We start from the raw sequence: 20699 nt of genomic DNA, 5'->3' as shown, positions 1-20699 counted from the left end.
AAGTTTTGTTGCATTGGGACCCACCATTGCAATCGAAAACATCTGGTGAAAAGAAAGATAAATGTATAAAGAAATTGAACTTTATTAAACATTAAGAGCAAGACAAATTCTGATTCTGACAGTTTGAAAACTGTGTTTGGTAAGACATGTGTAACATTGGCATTTGATAAAGAAGGCTGTACCTATTTTAAGTATGAAATGTTTCTTATGGCGCTTTTTTGAAAATAAGAAAACATCAATATTTAATTGCTGCATCCAAATTTATGTTTTATATTGACATTTTTGTCGGTGTTATCTCTCAAAACCTTCTTATCTCATTTACTGATATTTTATATTGATGCACGAGAAAGCAACTACATATATGTAAATCTATGTTAAGATGTTTTCTACTTTTGGTATCCCTCAATCAGTAAGCTCATCCATTAGATAATCTCAAATTTATCACATACAAGCAACCTGATAAATCTTCGTATACAATACATTGATATGGCCCACAAACATACAGCATGATACAAAATACGTCACGACAAAAGTTATCGCCATATCTCGCAGACGAAATAACTCGCAGGCGAGGAATGTTATGACTATGATACTATACCATGACTAAGTGTTTTGACTTTATCAGGGCGAGGAAGCACGTGACTTCAAAGGGGTACTCCCATGGGTTACCACGGGTCACAACCGATGTTAATAAACAAGTAGGTAACGTTAATTTCTAAATAACTTTTTGACAGAAAATATATGAAAATATTTCTTAGCCTTAGCCTATAAAAGACTGCTGTTTTTGCTTCTTCTCGTTTGGAATAGTTAAGATGTGCTTGTTTTTAATGATGCAATCCTTGGCCAAAATTTCAGCGTCGCATTGTTGTTGGCCAAGGATTGCATCATTAAAATACCAGAAAATCTAAATTATGTAAAATATAGTTTATCACCTTTAAAGTTTTTTTTTTTTTATTTCTTTGAAATTAAACTCAAAACGGGTCAGATTTGAAAGGCTACGGTAAATAATCTAAAATGGGTGGGTGAATGTGTGTGGGTGTGTCGAATTTTAACTGGGGAATTTCTGAAATTCGGATACAAGCGCTTCCATTTGTGTATTGTTTTAAGTGAATGATCATTTAGCAACGTGGTGCCTAATCATTTTCGGCATGTCTAGGTGATCGCTCAAGGTATTAGTTTTTGTTGTTACCGGCTGGAAAACTCGACAATTTTATTTTTCTGTGGCATTTTACCATTGGTTGAACTCACGCGAACTTTAAAATTGAAATTTAAATTGCTTCGACCAACTGAACAGACAACATTGCCTAATCATTTATATAAAAGGATTGAAATTGACTACCGTTTGTTGTTTTTGTACACGATTTATGTGTTACTATCAATTATTTGTATTTTCTTCTTGACCATTTTAATCATGTCCATGTGTTGGTTGTTGTTAATTTTGATTTTTGAAAAATATTGAGATATTAAGCAAAGACTCTATGAATTGAACGAATTTGTAAAATACAAATATTGGTTTGGATATTTCTGGGTACAATCTGAACATTGAAAATTTACAGTCACAGAGCACAGAGACGAACATAATCTAAATCATATACAAATTTTCTCATGATTGATCTGCGTATATCAGACAAACATTTTTTATCAAAATATCTGGAAGCTGGTTGCAAACGAATGTTTTTTTATCAGTCATTATATCGATTTATATCGTAAAATGGTGTTGAATGCAATGAAATACCTTGGAGGAGTTCAGAAGATGAAACTTGGTTTCATTTGGGTTGATTATAAGATCATACATCGCTTCAAATGTCAGCATACTTCTTAAACAGAAATCGCAATTTACACGATATGTTTTACTTCATCACGCCTGCTTTAAGTTGCGTTTTATCTAAAGCCGCGGCAATTTACATGACAAGTAAATTTGTCTAACTAGCATGTTGTTATGTCTAACCGACATGTAAGTATGTCTTACTGATATGTTATTATTTCAGACCGAAGGATTTGTTTATGTCCAACTGAAATGTTATTATGTCATACTGACATGTTATTGTGTCAGACTGACGTTTCATGACGTCCACCGACGCATTGTTCATTTCCGTCTTATCATATAAGCGTATTATTTTATGTCAGATTGATACGTGAAATTTTCTGACTGACATATTATTATATCTAACTGACATGGTTTTATGTCAATTTCACATATCAGACAACTCAACATGGTGATCTGACATGATAGAATATCGATAAGACATAATTTATTTTATCATCAACATGGCGTCTTTTTAACCTGCCTGGCGGAAATGTACAAGACGTCGGTCGGACATTATTAAATGTCAGTATGACATGAAAAGATGTCAGTTTTAAATAACAATATGTCGGTCTGACATAATTACATGTCAGTTACACATAATCATATGTCGGTAAGACATGATAACATGATAGTTTGACATACTTACATGACAGTAAGATATAATAGCATGTCTGTAAGACATAATTACATGCCAGTTAGACATAATACAATTAAATGTCACAACATAAGATAGTTGTGGCGTTCCAGATACTCATTTATGAATCATGTCTATTATGAATCCCTTTTATAACGTCGGGCAAAAAAGTCATAAGTCAGCCTCTGCTCCTCGGACATCGGACATCCGCTGTAATGCAAAAGAAATCTGTAATCAAAATATATGGCAGGCTATAGTTCATTTCAAGTGCTGGCTTATGAATTTAGCAATGCTCTAATGTCGTAAAAGTTAAACTTTTTGTCAATTCCAACTATTTGCTATTTCCTAATTTAAGCTGTACATTATGTAAACTAATGCTTAAATGAATTGTACCATATTGATGCAAATGAAATCATCATCTTTTCACATTTTTTTTAAAACAACATCAGGAGATCTCATTTTTTCATATTTTCTTTGATGGATTTTCAGTATCACAATTATATGCATTAAATGATTTCTATCTGCATGGCATAGTATCATGTAAACTTTTATTATCTATAATTGTCACACATTCGCAGTAAAATAGAGGATGGAGTTTAGTAAGCATGTGCCTACATAGACTAATCTATATGTGTCTCATCTTGGATTTACTTTTGTCGCAATGTACAGCTTCTGGGAAAAGGAATTTGTGAACATCGATCGTGTCCGGCTGGAAGAATGTCCGAGAGACCCATCAAGTTTATGTTTACATTTGACGTTTAACGAAAATTACCGAAGAGTGGCGATTATCAACGAGGTAAACATTGACGATTTATGAGATTGCCTGATATACTTGAGTAGTGAGTGGTATCTTCAGTACTTGACATGAAACATTTGTACATATCTGGTCGTATATTGGTTGTCATTTTGGTGTTTTGTGCTGTTAAAACTTGTTAAACGAAATTGTAATATTATAGTTGGTTTGACTTAAAGTAATCCTACTCTACACATCAATCGAGGGTCAAATACCTTAAACAGAGCTTTCTTTAAGAACAGTGAGTTTTTTGAATGAATATTTGCAGGAAAACTATCATAAAGAAAACACTAAATGTTAAAGACAAAGCAGTCGGATATATAGCAAACACGTTTAATAACGTTGACAATTTAATTATATTTAATACGGTTTGTTCTAGCATATAACTTGCAAGTATTCATTCAAAACATTATTTTCCTACATTGGAACACTTTTTCAGAAACACGACAAGTACTATCTATTCCAAGTTCTTACTACGAAATTTGATATCACATGTGATAGAATATGAAACATTAGGTTAAAAACTATTTTTTCTGAATAAATTAATTTACGAGTTTAAAAAAAAAAATTGACAAAAAAGTTTAATCAATGAAGTTGAACGAAATCGCGCAATATTCAAATTACGCGCCATGTTTCTAGAAACAGGTGCCGTACTGCCGTGTTTCTAAAAACAGGTGCCGTACTGCCGTGTTTCTAAAAACAGGTACCGTACTGCCGTGTTTCTAAAAACAAGTGCCGTACTATAATTCATTAATGAGTTTGAACTATATTACGACTAATACTAGTACTGTATAGTTTCTACCATGAACAAGTACAACAACAGCACCAACAAAAACAGCACGCTCGGGAATTTCTGTCGTCGGCGGCGATGGCGGGACTAGGTGGTGGAGTGTCGTTGGAGGCGCCGGCTCGGCTTGTTCGCATTCTAATCACCTCATTTGAAGAGGCACTGGAGCGGTGGTTCATAACAGTGTTCATCTGAAAGAATAAACAAACAAGCAAATAAGCAATTAGCACAATTTGTTGATATTTTTAACATGATATACCGTCACAATTTAAAAACATCTGCGCTAAACTTTGCATTATCTCAGAAGAAGAAGAAGAAGAAGAAGAAGAAGAAGAAGAAGAAGAAGAAGAAGAAGAAGAAGAAGAAGAAGAAGAGGAAGAAATATAAGATGTAGGAATAAAACTATTTTATGAAAATCTTACAGATAAATTTTATAATTATCAAATAATGAGTGTCTTTGAAGTCGTCGACTGTGATCGGGATATGATTCTTCTTTCTCCCACCCAGATATTATTATAAGTATATCCAAAAATCTCGCTGTGCTTGAATTCCTTATCTTGCCTACGGGCAAAGACAAACACCCTACACTGGGGGTAGGATTAACCTTATCTTTAACTCTCGGACATGGAAGATATTTATTATTTCTGACCTTGGCCTGGTTTCACGAAAAAAAAAAAACCTAAGTGACATTACAGACGAAGCTTACTGATTGGATTGTTTATTATTACTGTCTAATCGGATGATGATAGGATTTCAGGCGAGACAATCTTTTCTCGTCATAAGAGTTTTAATAAAAACGGCCTCAGGGGTCGTATTCAATACCGAATACAGCCCCTGGCCAAGATATCCTTTACCTTGAAATTAACAACATGGGAGGTCGCATTTGTCTTAAATACAATAGGCCATTGACCATATACCTATTGCAAACTTCTCAAGGTCCTTTATATTGTTTATTATTATAAAATATCCTCTTTGTTTAGTGGCGAAACATAGTTCACGGTAAAACTGACTATTTGAAAGCGTGCGTCCTCAACTAAATATAAAACTGTCTTAAAAAGAATGGAGCCAAGTGATACAAAGATAGTATAAACGGTCAGGTTCTAAGACAATTGACACGAAAGATGTGTTTGGGGGGATGCTGTAAAAATTGTTCAAACGGTTAAACGGTGTATAAAGATGAATAGCACGTTGTTTCGTCAAGATCTCTAGAGAATACTCCTCATTAGATTCTAGATGAAATAGCCCTCATATAATTATCCTCTTATTTCGTACATCTTGTATTTATTTTGCTTCGCGCACGATGAATATTGGGTTCCAATGATTTGAGCGTATCTAGATAATTACCCATTAAGAATTGTATGCCGATACTAATCTGGGGGTGTGGCCAATAATAATACTGTCTAAGCGGATAACTAAATGGCTAACAAATTGGTCCGGTAATAACTACTTTAGACTACTTTAACCCGACCCTAATCCGCCCGTTTCCGACCATGGGTGGTATTCAATATTCAACAAGTTAATGCTATGGTCATACATCATTGACTTCATTCACGCTGTTGGTCATTTATTAAAAACAAGTAATCCGATTAGCTACATCGTTCTTAGGTCAAATTAAGACCGATATTGAATACCAGCCCTTATCCCTTACCGTAAATTGAACTCACTAACCATTATCCTCATCCCTACAGCGACTCTCTCATAGATTAGCACCTACTCGGATTATACTTTATATCAAGTTTAAAACATCTCGCAATGATATATTGAACTTCTCTTTTTTCTGAATACTGCTGATCTTGGCATTCTAGAAAACATGACCTTGTGCGGTATTCAATATTCAATTTAAGTGAATCTAAGGGTCATACATCATGACTTCATTCACTCTGTTGGTCAGTTATTAATAACAAGAAATCCGATTAGCTACATCGTTCTTAGATCCAATTAGGACCAATATTCAAAACCATTTGCCCTGGATTATGTTGACGCGTTCCAAAATGATATTGCAATTTAAATAATAACATAATTTTGACAAATGCAAAAATCGCATGAGACATTATGATAAATCTAAAATTACTAACGTTTGATATCGATAGCTGTTTAAATACCACTCTTATTCACCTAGCTATATTATCTTGCAGTGGTTTAAGGAAAATAATAAGGAATTCGCGTCTTTCAAAAAAAAATATTGTAAGAAAATATAGTAATTTTTTTTTTTCATTTAAAAAATGTATTCTTAAATCAAGAATTTGTTTAAAGTTATTAACTTCCAAACTACCAGATAAAATAGTAGTGAGATAGCTTTTGTTTAAATGCATATCAAAGTTAAGCACTCCATTTTGATAGCATATTTTGTGACTCTTAAGGTTACAGACCACTACATAAATTTCCTGTATATGCTATAGTCTATTGGCCAAGTTGCACGCATGAAAACACTGATTTCCAGCGCTTCACGACCCTTAACATGGAGAGAAAGCTCCACTTGTGTACTTAACATTAAAAAAACGTTAAAAAGTTACGTTTCACCTAAGAAAAATAAAATTGGTAGAACGTAACCAGTGGTATTCGGTAAAATGACAATATCCGGTGTACAAGAACAAACAATGCTGTGAAAATGTAAACAATAAAAAGTAGATCAAGTAGATATAGCATGTTCAGTCTGTTTTGAAACCACAAACAATGCAGCTTAAAAACCTATACATATGGAAAGTAGCCGATGGTCTGAGATGGTATAACCATGCTTTGATTCACTGCCATGTGTCTATTAAAAGAAATAAGGCATGTGACAATGAGTAGGCACTTCCGAACTGGTGAAATTTGACCTCAAAGATGGACGGAATACTCTATTAGACATACACATGGTGTTTCAAACATTTCAATCGTTTGTAGAGACAGTCTACCAAGCTATTTCAAAAGCTTTTGTCAGAAAATATAAATTTGTAATTACAACGATTGCCTCTCTTTGTTCTGATTCATTTGTCAATTATTTACTGGAAAACCCTGCTAAAATCAAAAGACCCTCGAGAGAAAATTAATTGCTGCGTTTATATGTCAAGAAATATCAATTTACCCCACCTCAAGACAAATTTGCCACAAAGGTTAAAATTACACCCCCCCCCCCCACACACACACACGTGAGTATTTGCGTGTACATGCACATAGTTGCTGCAGGGTGCATTTTACCCCCGAGGGTAATAAACGCAACAATAGTTTCCTGTACGGTTCAAGCTTTCAGGACCTTGTATTAACCTGTTACTACCCATATGCAGTACTCCTTTACTCTTATAGCCAAAATAGCAAACACTTTTTTTCTTAAATTTAATGTTGCTATTCGCCAAACTATGATAAAGTCCCTTTAATGACTCTTCCCGTTACTCTTTTTACATTAAATCGGAGTAACTCGGCCCTTTTTCTTCGAAACAACTTAAATGCCAAGTTTCTTGGTATTTAACTACGTTGCAAGTAGAACGCGTTGTAATCTCAATTTGGCACTTAAACCTAAGGACGTTACTCTTAGGAATATTAATGGTTTATGCAATAAAATACTTCACTGGGAAACAATATAAACTAAGTAATACAAATTTCACGATAAAACACTACAATTATTTCATACTATAAATTTAACGAACAACTTTTACTTATGCACGGGCTCACATGAGAGACTCGCCGTATGGAAGAGATGACTGAGGTGTTCCTATTCACCATAAATCTGATCTTAAAGCTGCATTCTCACAGATGTACCGTTTTTACAACTTTTTTATTTTTTGTTTTGGAAAAAGCAAATTTTTGCGTAAATATCTGCAAACCAATGATAAAAGATTGCTGACAAAAGATCAGATCGCAGATTTTCATATTTCCGTTCGAAAATTAATGTTTTATGGCTTAAACCGTTACTAACGGTTTAAGAAAAAGGCATAAAGCATTGATTTTTGAACTTAAATATAAAAATCTGGGATCTAATTTTTTGTCAGCAGTCTTATATAACTGGTTTACATGCATTTTCGCAAACATCGGCTCGTTCGAAGACAAAAAATAAAAAAAGTTGTCAAAATGTTGAATCTGTGAGAGTGCAGCTTTAACGATGACAACTTTAACCAATCACCAATGTGTCAAGACGAGAAGCTGCCGCAACTATTCATCAATAAATTTCCTTCCCAATAGTTCAGTAATGTTAAAATACTCGGAAATTGATGACAACTTAAGTCTTTTTAAGAGTTCTCTAGGGTTAGTATTCAATTTACAACTGATGTCAATCTTATGGTCAAACACCATTTACTTCATTCACTGTATTGGTTGGCTGTGCAATCCGATACGCTACATCAATACTGGATCCAGTTTAGACCGATATTGAATACAACCCATGGGGCAGTATTTATAAATCATCTTAAGTCATTTCCTAACTCAAGTCATTTTCTTGAATTAAGTATCTCATTTATTTTATGAAAAAATCACTTCATAATATCTGAAAAAAACTTTATTTACATTGATTTGATTAAAAAAAATACTTTTATGTACAAAACACAAACATTTTATACAAACACTACTTTGACGAATATGTTAAGAAATGACCGTAGATGATTTTTGAATACCGCCTAGTTCAAGGTTTTTGATTTAAAGCGGTAGATATTCATATTGAGAATGGACCATTCTGAATACAATTTAATACTATTTGCTAAAATCTTCATCCTTTTTTTTAAACACTCTGTTGCCATTTGCATTAAATAAGCCCCATAAGGATTTCTTAACTTTAGTCGATTTCTTAAAATGTTCATAGTAAAAGTTAATATAATTATATATATAAGTGTTGTTAACATGAAAGTTTTCGATATGTTCAATCAAAATGATGCATTTCACAACTAATTAAGTTTATATTTCATACGACCAATGAAATTCTTAAATAAGGAAAGTGACTTAAGTAAGAAAATGGCTTATGTTGTCAAACTCAACTCAGCTCAAAACTCGTTTTATTTACTAATTCAGGTTACAATGTATGCAACAACATGAATAGAATATATATATAAAAAAAAAACGCATGTTAGAATATTGGTAATCGGGTACAGGAATTCGAAATAACTGATTAATAGTACGAAATACAATAATCATATATACATGTACATGACGTATAAAAGCTTAGCAGGGCCACTGTTGTTTTATCCCGTCTACAAAATGGGGCATAATCACACCGTGTCAACTACGTTGTTTAGACCGCGGTATAAAACACCAGGGGCTCTGTCTGGCTATATAATTTTTCGTGAAAACATATCATTGGCAAGTACAATGTTATACAGAGTGATAGTAGTATCAGATTTGCATGTTACACAAGTGAAGGTAATCATATATTTGGTAATATCAATCATACTACAGATATAGTCAATTTATACATATCATAACGGCACTGAAATTCAATATGGAGACAAATACGTTTCAAGGTTAAGTATCAATTAATATTTAATAAAATGTAATAGATATCTACTTGTATTGGCATGACATTACCGGGGGAGGTTGGGAGTGTTCTTGTTCATTATGGATAAGATATATACAATACTAGAAATTTGTGTTAAGAATGAGTTATACATAGCGGATAACGTTACAGTTATGAATATTAAACTATGAATATTAAAAAAATGTCTTAAGAATACCAGCCGGGACAGTAGTAATGTTTTAAAAGCTACAATTACATATTTTTCAATATCAAGATTTCCAATAATTAATGAATGAATAATTTTGGTGACAAATATGTTTAAAAAAATATTCACTTAGGTTTCCAAATATGCAAAGATGGTCTTATTCTTGCAATTACGACTATACAGGACACGGTGTCAGAATATATAGCATTGCACGTGTCACGGTACCAACAATTGCACGTATAAATATCATTTAATGCCTAACTTCATAAGGGTTTATATTCCTATACGCGATATAAAATGAATAAAAAATTGTGAAGAAAGTTAAGAACATGTAAGTAAGACAGTACACAAAATATATCATTCACACCCTCACACACACTCACTCAAACATTAACATGGGGAAATTATTTTTAAGATTCAACAATTTAACTTTCAAATTAAGGGAAAGTACTTATTACTTCTTCAAAATTGATTAATGGAAACTTATGATCTTAATTCCGTCAAAAAAAGTTATGTGGTTTACATAATGTACTGAAATAATATTTTCATAGAAATGTCCTTACAATTCAAGTTTCATAGAAAATTATCATTGTCCATTCAAGCGCGTCATCAACACGTACTAATTAGGAACAATACTGGTTCGGAAACAATGAAAACGACCCGGTCATATTAAGTGTTATGTAAACATTCAAAGTCAATAGCGTTTATACTCATTGGGTCGAATGTTCAGAACTTGTATAAAGATGAACCCTTACGCCCAAATTAGATTTATCACAATTAAAACAATTGTTTTAATTTACCAAAAAGGGTGAATAAATGTCGAAAACAATGGTTCTTATGAATGATACCGAGTTTAATTTGAAAGAAATGTGCAGAAAACACGGTATTTCTACCTTATGAGACGATATAAGATCGCAGTAAATCAGCTATTAACTACACGGTTACAATCTTAAAACCAGTAATTAATATTTTTCATAAATGCATTATTTAATAAGTAGTTAAAGGTTTATCAGTCAAAATGTATGTTTGTTATACATGTGTTTGTATTAATTTTGAATAAGAGTGCCACTTTAAGTAAACAACATGATTTACGAGATCACTGGTAACTTTTAAAAGTATATCATTTGATGATTTGTTCATATTATGTTTGAATAAGACAGGTACTGCTGTAAAAATGGATGATTCAAATCTTATAAGAAATACTGCAGATCACAAGTGCATCCATTAAACTTCAAGAGCAGTAAAGATTTGAAAGTTAACAACGATGACGTTAACAACGTTGTTAACTTAACAAATTTCCGAACAATCGGCCCAATGACGTATCCCGTCATGAGATGCACAAAATCGGAACGTAAGGCGTCGACCACGTCTCTCCGACCTGATTGGTAACGTTCCACACTGGGAAACAGAAGGGGTTAATTACAATCCCTAGTCGTCCGTGACGTCATATTTTAGGATTCCGGTGCCGGCTAGCAAAAAAAAACCGGATGGATATCTACAGTCCCCGACTAGGTGATGACACAAAGCGTGTATGTTATCCCATTCCTATGAACTTTTAATATCAACCTTTAAATCTAAAATGTAACTAAAAATGCCACACCCGCTACCAGTGTCACGGGTACAAAACAAGTACAATAGGTCTGTAGAAATTCAAGATACTATATGAACTATAAATCATGATTAACAAACATCACTAAATTACCTGATGCAAAAACTAGAACAATGAAAGTATAAAATCCAGGTTGGATTTTACTTAAAGAAATGATTAACTGACACCATAGAATCTTACATGGAAATGAAGATAAATGAATATTAAAATACAATTACACCACAGAATCCAGCGAAAAGTATTTAAAATCGAGCGTAAAGACACAACAATTTGACATACAACATGTACGTTTCACCCTACGCTAAATCTCTCGCACAAACATACGGACAGACAGACTGACACTTAACCAATCGGACACTCTTATGAAATATTTCAACAAAAACACAGGGACATCACCATAAGACAATCATTTATATTTGCTGGAGACTTTCCTGCAAGACGCTAATTCGGCAGTCCCTAGGGAGAAATAAGTGTCGCCCAGCAAGATGGACAAAAAACGACGGAAACAAACGAAGACGCACGAAAAAAGACGAACATATACGAACAATTTCCGGGAAGACGACGATCTACTAGTACGGAACATCGGATGGATACGGCAGAAAGACACGCGCGAAATTTGCATGATACTTAGTTTGCAGTAATATGCAGACAATGGAATTCAAATCATATTTTATATACGCGCAATAATTGATATCGTGACATACACGTATGCAGGGGCAGTTCAAGGATTTTACGTTAGAGGGGGTGCAAACTTAGGGGCGTTACCTTTTTACTTACGCCTCTCCTTCAGAACTGAAACTTATTATATTGGCAGTGGGGTTGGGGGTACATGTACTCCCCCAATATTTTTTTTAATGAAATCTTATCCAAAATGGTGCTTTTTGGGCGTATTTAATACTTTTTCTCCTTCAAAAAAATTAAAGGAAGCACCCCCCCCCCCCCTAAATCGCTTGTGGTATGTTACTGACAATGATTAGCTTCTAGATTTCATTATACAATCATTATGAAACTGTAAGATCACAAAAAACCCAAACACTTGAATTCACTTAAGCGAAATCAGTCGCTTAGCTGTCTTTGTTTGATTCTTTTGTTGCTCAAGTTAGATTCCATCGTTGGCAGGTGATGTCTATGTCTGGCCGCAAAGAACTTGAAGTTGGATTAACTGTTTAAATGATGGGGTTTTCTTTATTCTTCATTGATGCTGGCGTCGATTAAGCATATATTCGTTACTTTTGCAATTTTGACAAATGCTCGGAGAAGCGTAGGGATAAGCAACCATAAACTAGTTTAATCCCTCAGTTAAGTCCCGTGTGCTATCATTGACCGTTCCAAGGCGATACCCCCAATACTTCTGTATTGCTGACCGCTTTAATGCAGTAACCCCAATGTTGGGTCAAGTGTGAGATTCTGTACTCGTAACCTAGTTTAAACCCCAGTGAGCTTCTGTTTCGCTGACCGTCCCAAGCGTAACCCCAATAGTGGGACAAGTGTGGGGTTGCGTACTCGTAAGCTAGTTTAAACCCCCAGTGAACTCGTGTTTAGCTGACCGTTCCAAGGCGGTAACCCCAATGTGGGGACATGTGTAAGATTCAGTACTCGTAAGCTAGTTTAAACCCCAGGTGATCATTTGTGTCGCTGACCGTTGTAAAGCAGTTACCCCAATGTGAGACATGTGTAAGTTTCTGTACTCGTAAGCTAGTTTAAACTACCCAGCGAACTTCTGTTTTTCTGACTGCTCCAAGGCTGTTACCCCAATGTTTGGACAAGTGTAAGATTCTGTACTCGTAAGCCAGTTTAAACCCCAGGTGATTATTTGTGTCGCTGACCGTTTTAAAGCAGTTACCCCAATGTTGGGACAAGTGTGAGATTCCGTGCTCGTAAGCTAGTTTAAAGTACCCAGTAAACTTCTGTTTCTCTGACCGTTCCAGGCGGTTACCCCAATATCGGTACAAGTGTAAGATTAGGTACTCTGCGTTCCAAGGCGGTTACCCCAATATCGGTACAAATGTAAAATTAGGTACTCTGCGTTCCAAGGCGGTTACCCCAATATCGGTACAAGTGTAAGATTAGGTACTCTGCGTTCCAAGGCGGTTACCCCAATATCGGTACAAGTGTAAGATTAGGTACTCTGCGTTCCAAGGCGGTTACCCCAATATCGGGACAAGTGTAAGATTAGGTACTCTGCGTTCCAAGGCGGTTACCCCAATATCGGGACAAGTGTAAGATTATGTATCAATCAATTAGTTTAACCCCGCTAACCCCTGTTTCGCTGACCGTCAGCAGTGTTTTCCACACATTTTCGCTAAAAATGGCTCATTCCAAGACAAAAAAATAATATGAAAAAATGTCAACACGATCAATCTGTGAGAGTGCAGCTTTAACCTTATTTCAGCAAATCGCGACAACAATCGAGAGCTAATCATACTTCTGATTAATGTAGATAATTGCACAGATGAGTGTTCCGATTTATTATATTTAAGTACATAACGTTTGATAATAGGATGCAACGTAGGAAATGATCTCTTGGGCACTGTAACTGTTTTATACAGATAAATTGTATGATTTTACAAAATTGATTTGTAAAATTATACATATTGTTACGGTTATAACCCACATTTAAAGCCAACGGGAGCGGCAAACGGTCTCCAAGTATTATGCTTTATCGTTTACGTAATAAAATATATGACTTCATTTGGTTCCCCGTCTGCTGAAAATTGGTTATTATCTTTTGTAACAAAAATGACTAAGGTTTAAATCACTTCGCCCGCTCCGGCCCTCTCAATCATTAAGATTTTACAAAAAAATGTACTAGTTATTTGTATGTAATCTGCGTTAATCATAATATTAATCAATCAATCAATCAATCAATCAATCAATCAATCAATCAATCAATCAATCAATCAATCAATCAATCAATCAACTTATCAGTCAAAATCAGTCAATCAATCAATCAAAATCGGTTAACCAGTCAATCAATCAATCAAAATCGGTCAACCAGTCAATCAATCAATCAATCAATCAATCAATCAATCAATCAATCAATCAATCAATCAATCAAATCAATCAAAATCAATCAATTTGTCGATCAATCAATCAAAATCGGTCAATCAGTGAATCAAAATCAATCGATTATTCAAAATCAGTCAATCAATCAATCAAAATCATTCAATCAATCAAATCAAGTCAATCAAAATCAGTCAATCAATAGATAACTCGATCAATCAATCAAAATCAGTCAATCAATTTATCAAAATCAATCGATCAATCAAAATCAGTCAATCAATCAATTAATCAATCAACCAATAGTAAAATAGCATCATATTACATTTTCTTGCTATATATTGTGCCAATCCAGTGCTTAACATTCTAGTGATCAACTTCTGAGAACTCCTTATATATCAAATAGCTTTTTTTAAATGATATGAAAACATTCTCATCAACTTTTATGTTTAACGAAATATAGTTTTTTTCGTTTTATATGTTACCCATGTCGCATACATGTGATGTTATGTTTGGTTATATATTTGTTCGTGCATCGGTGAGCTCGTAATACTGAAGTTAAATATACTGTTCTGTTCACTTCAGTTATGTTCTGTTCTGTTTCATAAATATACTGTTCTGTTCACTTCCGTTCTGTTCTGTTCTGTTCTTTTGTTCAATCAGATACAGGTAAACTGAATTTATATTAACAAAAATAAAATATTCTTAGCACCCATGTTGTAAAAAATCGTTCGTAATTATAAAACAACAACACTATAAACAAAGCAATATTTGACAACGAGGCGGTCGTGAAACGGTATTAACTCCTTATATGGTATATTATGTATCGCATCTGGAGGCTTACATACAGTTAATATCTATATTCGTACTTAATATATTATTATTTTTATATTATTGAACCACAACTGTTATTAACATACAATACTTTATATTTATTTTTATACATCTATTTCAATCTGGCGAACACGACACCGCAGTGTTTCATTAACAATTGCACCTAACAGTTTATGACCAGGGATAACGAGGAAATCGAGCCAAGCGATTTCGAGCAAACGGGTTTCGACTGTATTATGATAGCAACATACAGCAAAAAATACCAATCAAGGGATAACGAGGAAATCGAGCCAAGCGATTTCGAGCCAACGGGTTTCGACTGTATTATGATAGCAACATACAGCAATAAATACCAATTAAGGGATAATGAGGAAATCGAGCCAAGCGATTTCGAGCCAACGGGTTTCGACTGTATTATGATAGCAACATACAGCAAAAAATACCAATCAAGGGATAACGAGGAAATCGAGCCAAGCGATTTTGAGCCAACGGGTTTCGACTGTATTATGATAGCAACATACAGCAATAAATACCAATCAAGGGATAACGAGGAAATCGAGCCAAGCGATTTCGAGCCAACGGGTTTCGACTGTATTATGATAGCAACATATAGCAAAAAAAACAATCAAGGGATAACGAGAAAATCGAGCCAGGCGATTTCGAGCCAACGGGTTTCGACTGTACTATGATAGATTTGAACGATATCATATGAGTTTTATCCTAATTTATTTCCCTACCGGTTTCGCTTTATTCAGGGCAAATAGAATTAACAATAAGCAAATAGGATAAACCGACATACATGATATGACTACAATATATACAGTCGAACCCCGTTGGCTCGAACTCCTAGGGACCGGCAAAATAGCCTCAAGCTTCGGCAATTTCGAGCCAAGCGGCATTGTTTACCTTAAATTGAAGAAATTCGGTCCTTTACATCTAGTTCGAGCCAACAAGGAATTCGAGTCAAGCGAGTTCGAGCAAACGAGGTTCGACTGTACTCCGTTTACGGTAAACGTCGAAAAACACTTTGAAAGAACTCTTATTTGTGTTATTACAAAAGCATTTTACCTTAATTAGTTATAACATATACATATATCCCTAATGTGTAATTAGATTAATTAGATATAAAGAAAAACCCTTAATTTGTCATTACATATAAATATAACCATAATTTGTTATTACAAATAAATATGACCATAATTTGTTATTACAAATAAATATTACTATAATTTGTTATTACAAATAAATATGCCATAATTTGTTATCGCACACAAATATGACTATTATTTGTATTTAAATTGAAATATATTCTTTAGTTGTAATACTAATAAATATAACATTTGCATAAAACGTTAATTATATTACATATGCAACCTAAATTAACAGCAAATATAAATGTACCCCAAAGTAATAACATATAAGTGCCCTTCATAGATGTTGCATACAAAAATGACCAAAATTGTTATAACAAATAAATATTCCCTAAATTTATATTACAAATAAATATGCCCTAAATTTATATTACAATTAATATGCCCTAAATTCATATTAAAAAAGATGTGCCCCACATTTATATATAAAATGAATATTCCCTAAATTGATTTAACAAATAAATGTCCCCTTAATTGATATTACAAATACATATCCCCTCAACTGCTATTGCACATAAATATCACGCACCACATCGTCCTCCTGGTCTGTAACAATCCAGAATTTGGATGTCATGTACTGTCCCCCCGTCCATATGGGCGACAGCTCAAAGTCCTCTCCGTCATTTCCATCCATGTTTTAACAATACAAATATTCCTTCATACACGGACCATTTAATAGTTCGGTAATATCCGTAAAATAAACATCACCAGAGCCGAAATGTGTGCAGCGTAATCGCTGGTGGGGGTTGGGGAAGATAATATATCCTATCGCTGGTGCGTAGTTAACTTTATCTTGTATGGGGAAGGAAATACTACCAATTTAACCCACAAACAGGAAACAAATTTGTTTAAGTAAACACATGTAATGAAACTAGCATACTAATTAAGGAAGAAAATTAAACATGCTACCATAATCAGGAAAGAAAACAATTTTAAGTAAACAAAACCATAACAAGATATGTCACATTTGGTCAAAATGTTTATAACCGAAATGATACTCTTAAAGGGATTAGACACCAGATGGTCCCAAAATCGACAAAAATAGTTTTTCCTCAAAACAAGCATAGAATTGTCAATGCGAGCTAGTATATATATATGAGGCCGATAATACATCACTTTACATGATTAAACGAAAAAACGCAACGACCATGTCGCTCTCTCAGCTGACTTTCACCTATTTTCACAGTTTTTAAAAGCGCGGAATGGTTTTTACGAACACCTTGCAAGCCATGTGATCGCTCAACACACTTAACTGTCAATAGGCGTTTTAACAACGTGTTTCCATTTTTAGCAGAGTTAACCTCTTTCAAAAGTTTTCATCAATCAAGTCCATCACTGATGTTGATCTGTCGGGCTCTGTGTCTTAGTTGTTTCGAAGCAACTTTCCATTTTCTTGCAATGTCCGTTCTTCCATGAGGCTTGGGGTGTGTAAATTTAGCATTTGAAAGTCACATGATGAGTACAGCTAAATATAGCAACGCTATTTTTAAACTTACTGGATATTATGTGGTAGAAAACCCCAGTTAATTTCGAATTGGAAAAATGCGCAAAAACTGCGAAAGATGCATGTTAGTAAGATTCAATGCATTGTTTACAACGATATCAAGTTTTTTTTCTTGTAATTGTATTATCTGGTATCTAGTCCCTTTAAATGGGCACAATGCAGTTGATGCAGAAAAATAGCCTTTATTAATGGGGGATTCAATAGCTACGTGGCTAAACATTCCACAGTTAAAAAAGGGCCAACATATTGTTTCTATCTGTTCACAAATTATATGCTTATTTCGTTTTGTTCATTAAATAGGTTACACAAGTCATAAACATGCATCCGAAAATGTCTCTACCTTAGGCGAGCCTCTTTAACGTTTTGTAAGCTTTCAGCTCATAGCTTTATCGCTAGGTTGCTTATCCTGAATAATTAAATAAGGAAAATATAAGCGGAAGAAATTTAACTTCCAAGGTTAGTGCGTTCAATTTAATTCAAAAGAGGCTAAGATCAAGCGGTAAATTAAAACCGTACAATTATACCCATTAAAGCGTCTTGTGTCACAGAAGTGATGCTATAGGCATATTTATTACTGGGGACGTTATGCTTAAAGCTGCACGCTTACAAATTGACAGTTTTGACTTTTATTTTATTTTTATCACAGAATCAGCTGTTTTTTGTATTAATGCATTTAAACCAGTCATGTAAAAAAACTCATATTAGAATAGATCTCAATTGTCTGAAAAAATGCTGATTTTTTTTTCTTAAAGCGTTCGTTAGAAACGCTTTTAGCCATCAAACATTAATTTTGGAACAGATATTTGAAAAAACTGTGATCTGATCTTTTATAGGCAGTCTTATATCACCGCTTTAAAGACATATGCATAAACGTTGACTCATTCCAAGACAAAAAAAGTTGTCAAAACTGTCAATCTGTGAGATCACAGCTTTTAAAAATGAAACATATATTTAGTGCATGTTATAATGAATTGCAACACTTCAAATTGACAGCAAGGAAATTAACCAATTTTGGAAGAATTTCGGAAATCTATACAAAAGTTGCTACGTGTAGTAGAGGTTTGATAGTGTAGTCAACACAACCAGGTTGAGACGCTGGCCGCACCCGGTGTGCACCCCCTCTAAAATTGTTTTGCGTGCCCCTCTGGAATTGTTCAGCGCGCCCCCTCCAAAATTGCTCTGCGCGCCCTTCTAACATTGTTCTGTGCGCCCTCTCTAAAATTGCTCTGCACTCCATCTAAAACTGTTCTGCGCGCCCATCCCTTTTTAAGTTGTTTGCACGCCCCCTCTGAAACTGGTATGTGTGCTACCTCTAAAATTGTGCTGCGCACATCCTCTACGACTGTTCTGCGCGCCCCGTCTAAACTTGTACTGCGCACGCCCTCTACAATTGTTCTGCGCGCCCACTCTAAACCTGTGCTGCGCGCGCACTCTACAATTGTTCTGCGCCCCCCCTCTAATTTTGCACTGCGCATCTCCTCTTCTATTGTTCTGTGCGCGCCCTCTACAATTGTTCCGCGCCCCCTCTAAATCTGTGCTGCGCGCGTCCTCTACAATTGTTCTGCGCGCCCCCTCTAAACCTGTGCTGCGCGCGCCCGCAACAATTGTTCTGCGCGTCCCCTCTAAACTTGCGCTGCGCACCTCCTCTTCAATTATTTTGCACGCCCCCTCTACAATTGTTCTGCGCGCCACCTTTAAACTTGTACTGCGCGCCCCCTCTACAATTGTTCTGCGCGCCCCCTCTAAACTTGCGCTGCGCACCTCCTCTACAATTGTTCTGCGCGCCCCCTCTAAAATTGTACTGCGCGCCCCTTTTAACTTGTTCTGCGCGCCCCCTCTACAATTGTTCTGCGCGCCCCCTCTAAACTTGTGCTGCGCGCCCCCTCTACAATTGTTCTCCGCGCCCCCTCTAAACTTGTTCTGCGCGCCCCCTCTAAACTTGTGCTGCGCGCCCCCTTTAAACTTGTTCTACGCTCCCCCTCTACAATTGTTCTCAGCGCCCCCTCTAAACTTGTGCTGCGCACCTCCTCTACTACTGTTCTAAGCGCGCCCTGAACAATTGTTTTGCGCGCCCCCTTTAAACTTGTTCTGCGCGCCCCCTTCTACAATTGATCTGCGCGCCCCCTCTACAATTGTTCTGTGCGCCCTCTTTAAACTTGTTCTGCGCACCCCCTCTACAATTGATCCGCGCGTCCCCTCTACTATTGTTCTGCCCACCCCCACTACCATTGTTCTGCGCACTCCTCTACTATTGTTCTGCGCACCCTCTCTCATATTGTTCTGCGCGCCCCTCTAAAATTGTTCTGACGCCCCCTCTAAAATTGTTTTGCGAGCCCCCTCTTAAATTTCTCTGTTCATGTAACTATTCGAGGAACAATTTGAAAATAATGCACTTTATCAGACTGAAATGGCTGAACTTTTCATTAAGACCGACTTCAAGCTCCAATAGCATCATAACAAAAATGCATTGTTCGTATTCTATGGGAAGGGGGAGGGCGTACTTTTTGTGCTGATTTATTTTGGGTGTTTTCTTTTCAAAATCGTTATTTTTACACACACCGTGGGACACCCATCTCGCACATGAACTAAAGTTAGACAATTTGAAAATATAATCAATATATGATATAACATAGAATTTACGTTCGAACAATTGTTTTCGTTTGTAATAAATTTGTATGAAAGAAAATGCTCGAGCATTCAGCTTTAAGAAATCGTTTAAAAAAAGAATTTAACTATTTCCGTAAGAAACGGTAAGTTATGTTTATTGTAAAAACAACATTTACTTAAAAATAAGCAATCTTTGTTGTTAATACCAAATTATTTTTTACAAATAAGTGAGGTACTCATTTTTTTATCAAAGGGAAGTAACCGCAATTGATTTTAAACGTAGTTCTTTTAAGTTGTTATTTTCACTTCTAAGATTGCAGTGAACATCTCACTGTTGTTATTTTACTGATAA

At 35.2% G+C, this 20699-nt stretch overlaps 1 protein-coding gene across 1 annotated transcript; it reads right to left on the bottom strand.

Moving 5' to 3' along the window:
- Positions 1 to 3010: 3010 nt before the first annotated feature.
- Positions 3011 to 17022, bottom strand: LOC128213229 (uncharacterized). Its single transcript, XM_052918795.1, has 2 exons — positions 16766 to 17022; positions 3011 to 4212 (listed from the first exon to the last, which is right to left on the bottom strand). Exons 1-2 carry the CDS (start codon positions 16868 to 16870, stop codon positions 4033 to 4035), a joined length of 285 nt encoding a protein of 94 aa, XP_052774755.1. The 5' UTR covers positions 16871 to 17022; the 3' UTR covers positions 3011 to 4032.
- Positions 17023 to 20699: the final 3677 nt, after the last annotated feature.

The sequence above is a fragment of the Mya arenaria genome, chromosome 13 (assembly GCF_026914265.1).
Source record: "Mya arenaria isolate MELC-2E11 chromosome 13, ASM2691426v1".
NCBI classification, from domain to species: Eukaryota; Metazoa; Mollusca; class Bivalvia; order Myida; family Myidae; genus Mya; species Mya arenaria.
Note: the sequence above shows the minus strand (reverse complement) of the source record. Positions and strands in the feature narration are given on the sequence as shown.

Coding starts and splice junctions, on each gene's coding strand:
- LOC128213229 (XM_052918795.1), bottom strand. CDS start 16,870: ATGGATGGAAATGACGGAGAGGACTTTGAGCTGTCGCCCATATGGACG. Junction 4,213..16,765: donor CAGACCAGGAGGACGATGTG/GTGCGTGATATT, acceptor TTATTCTTTCAG/ATGAACACTGTTATGAACCA.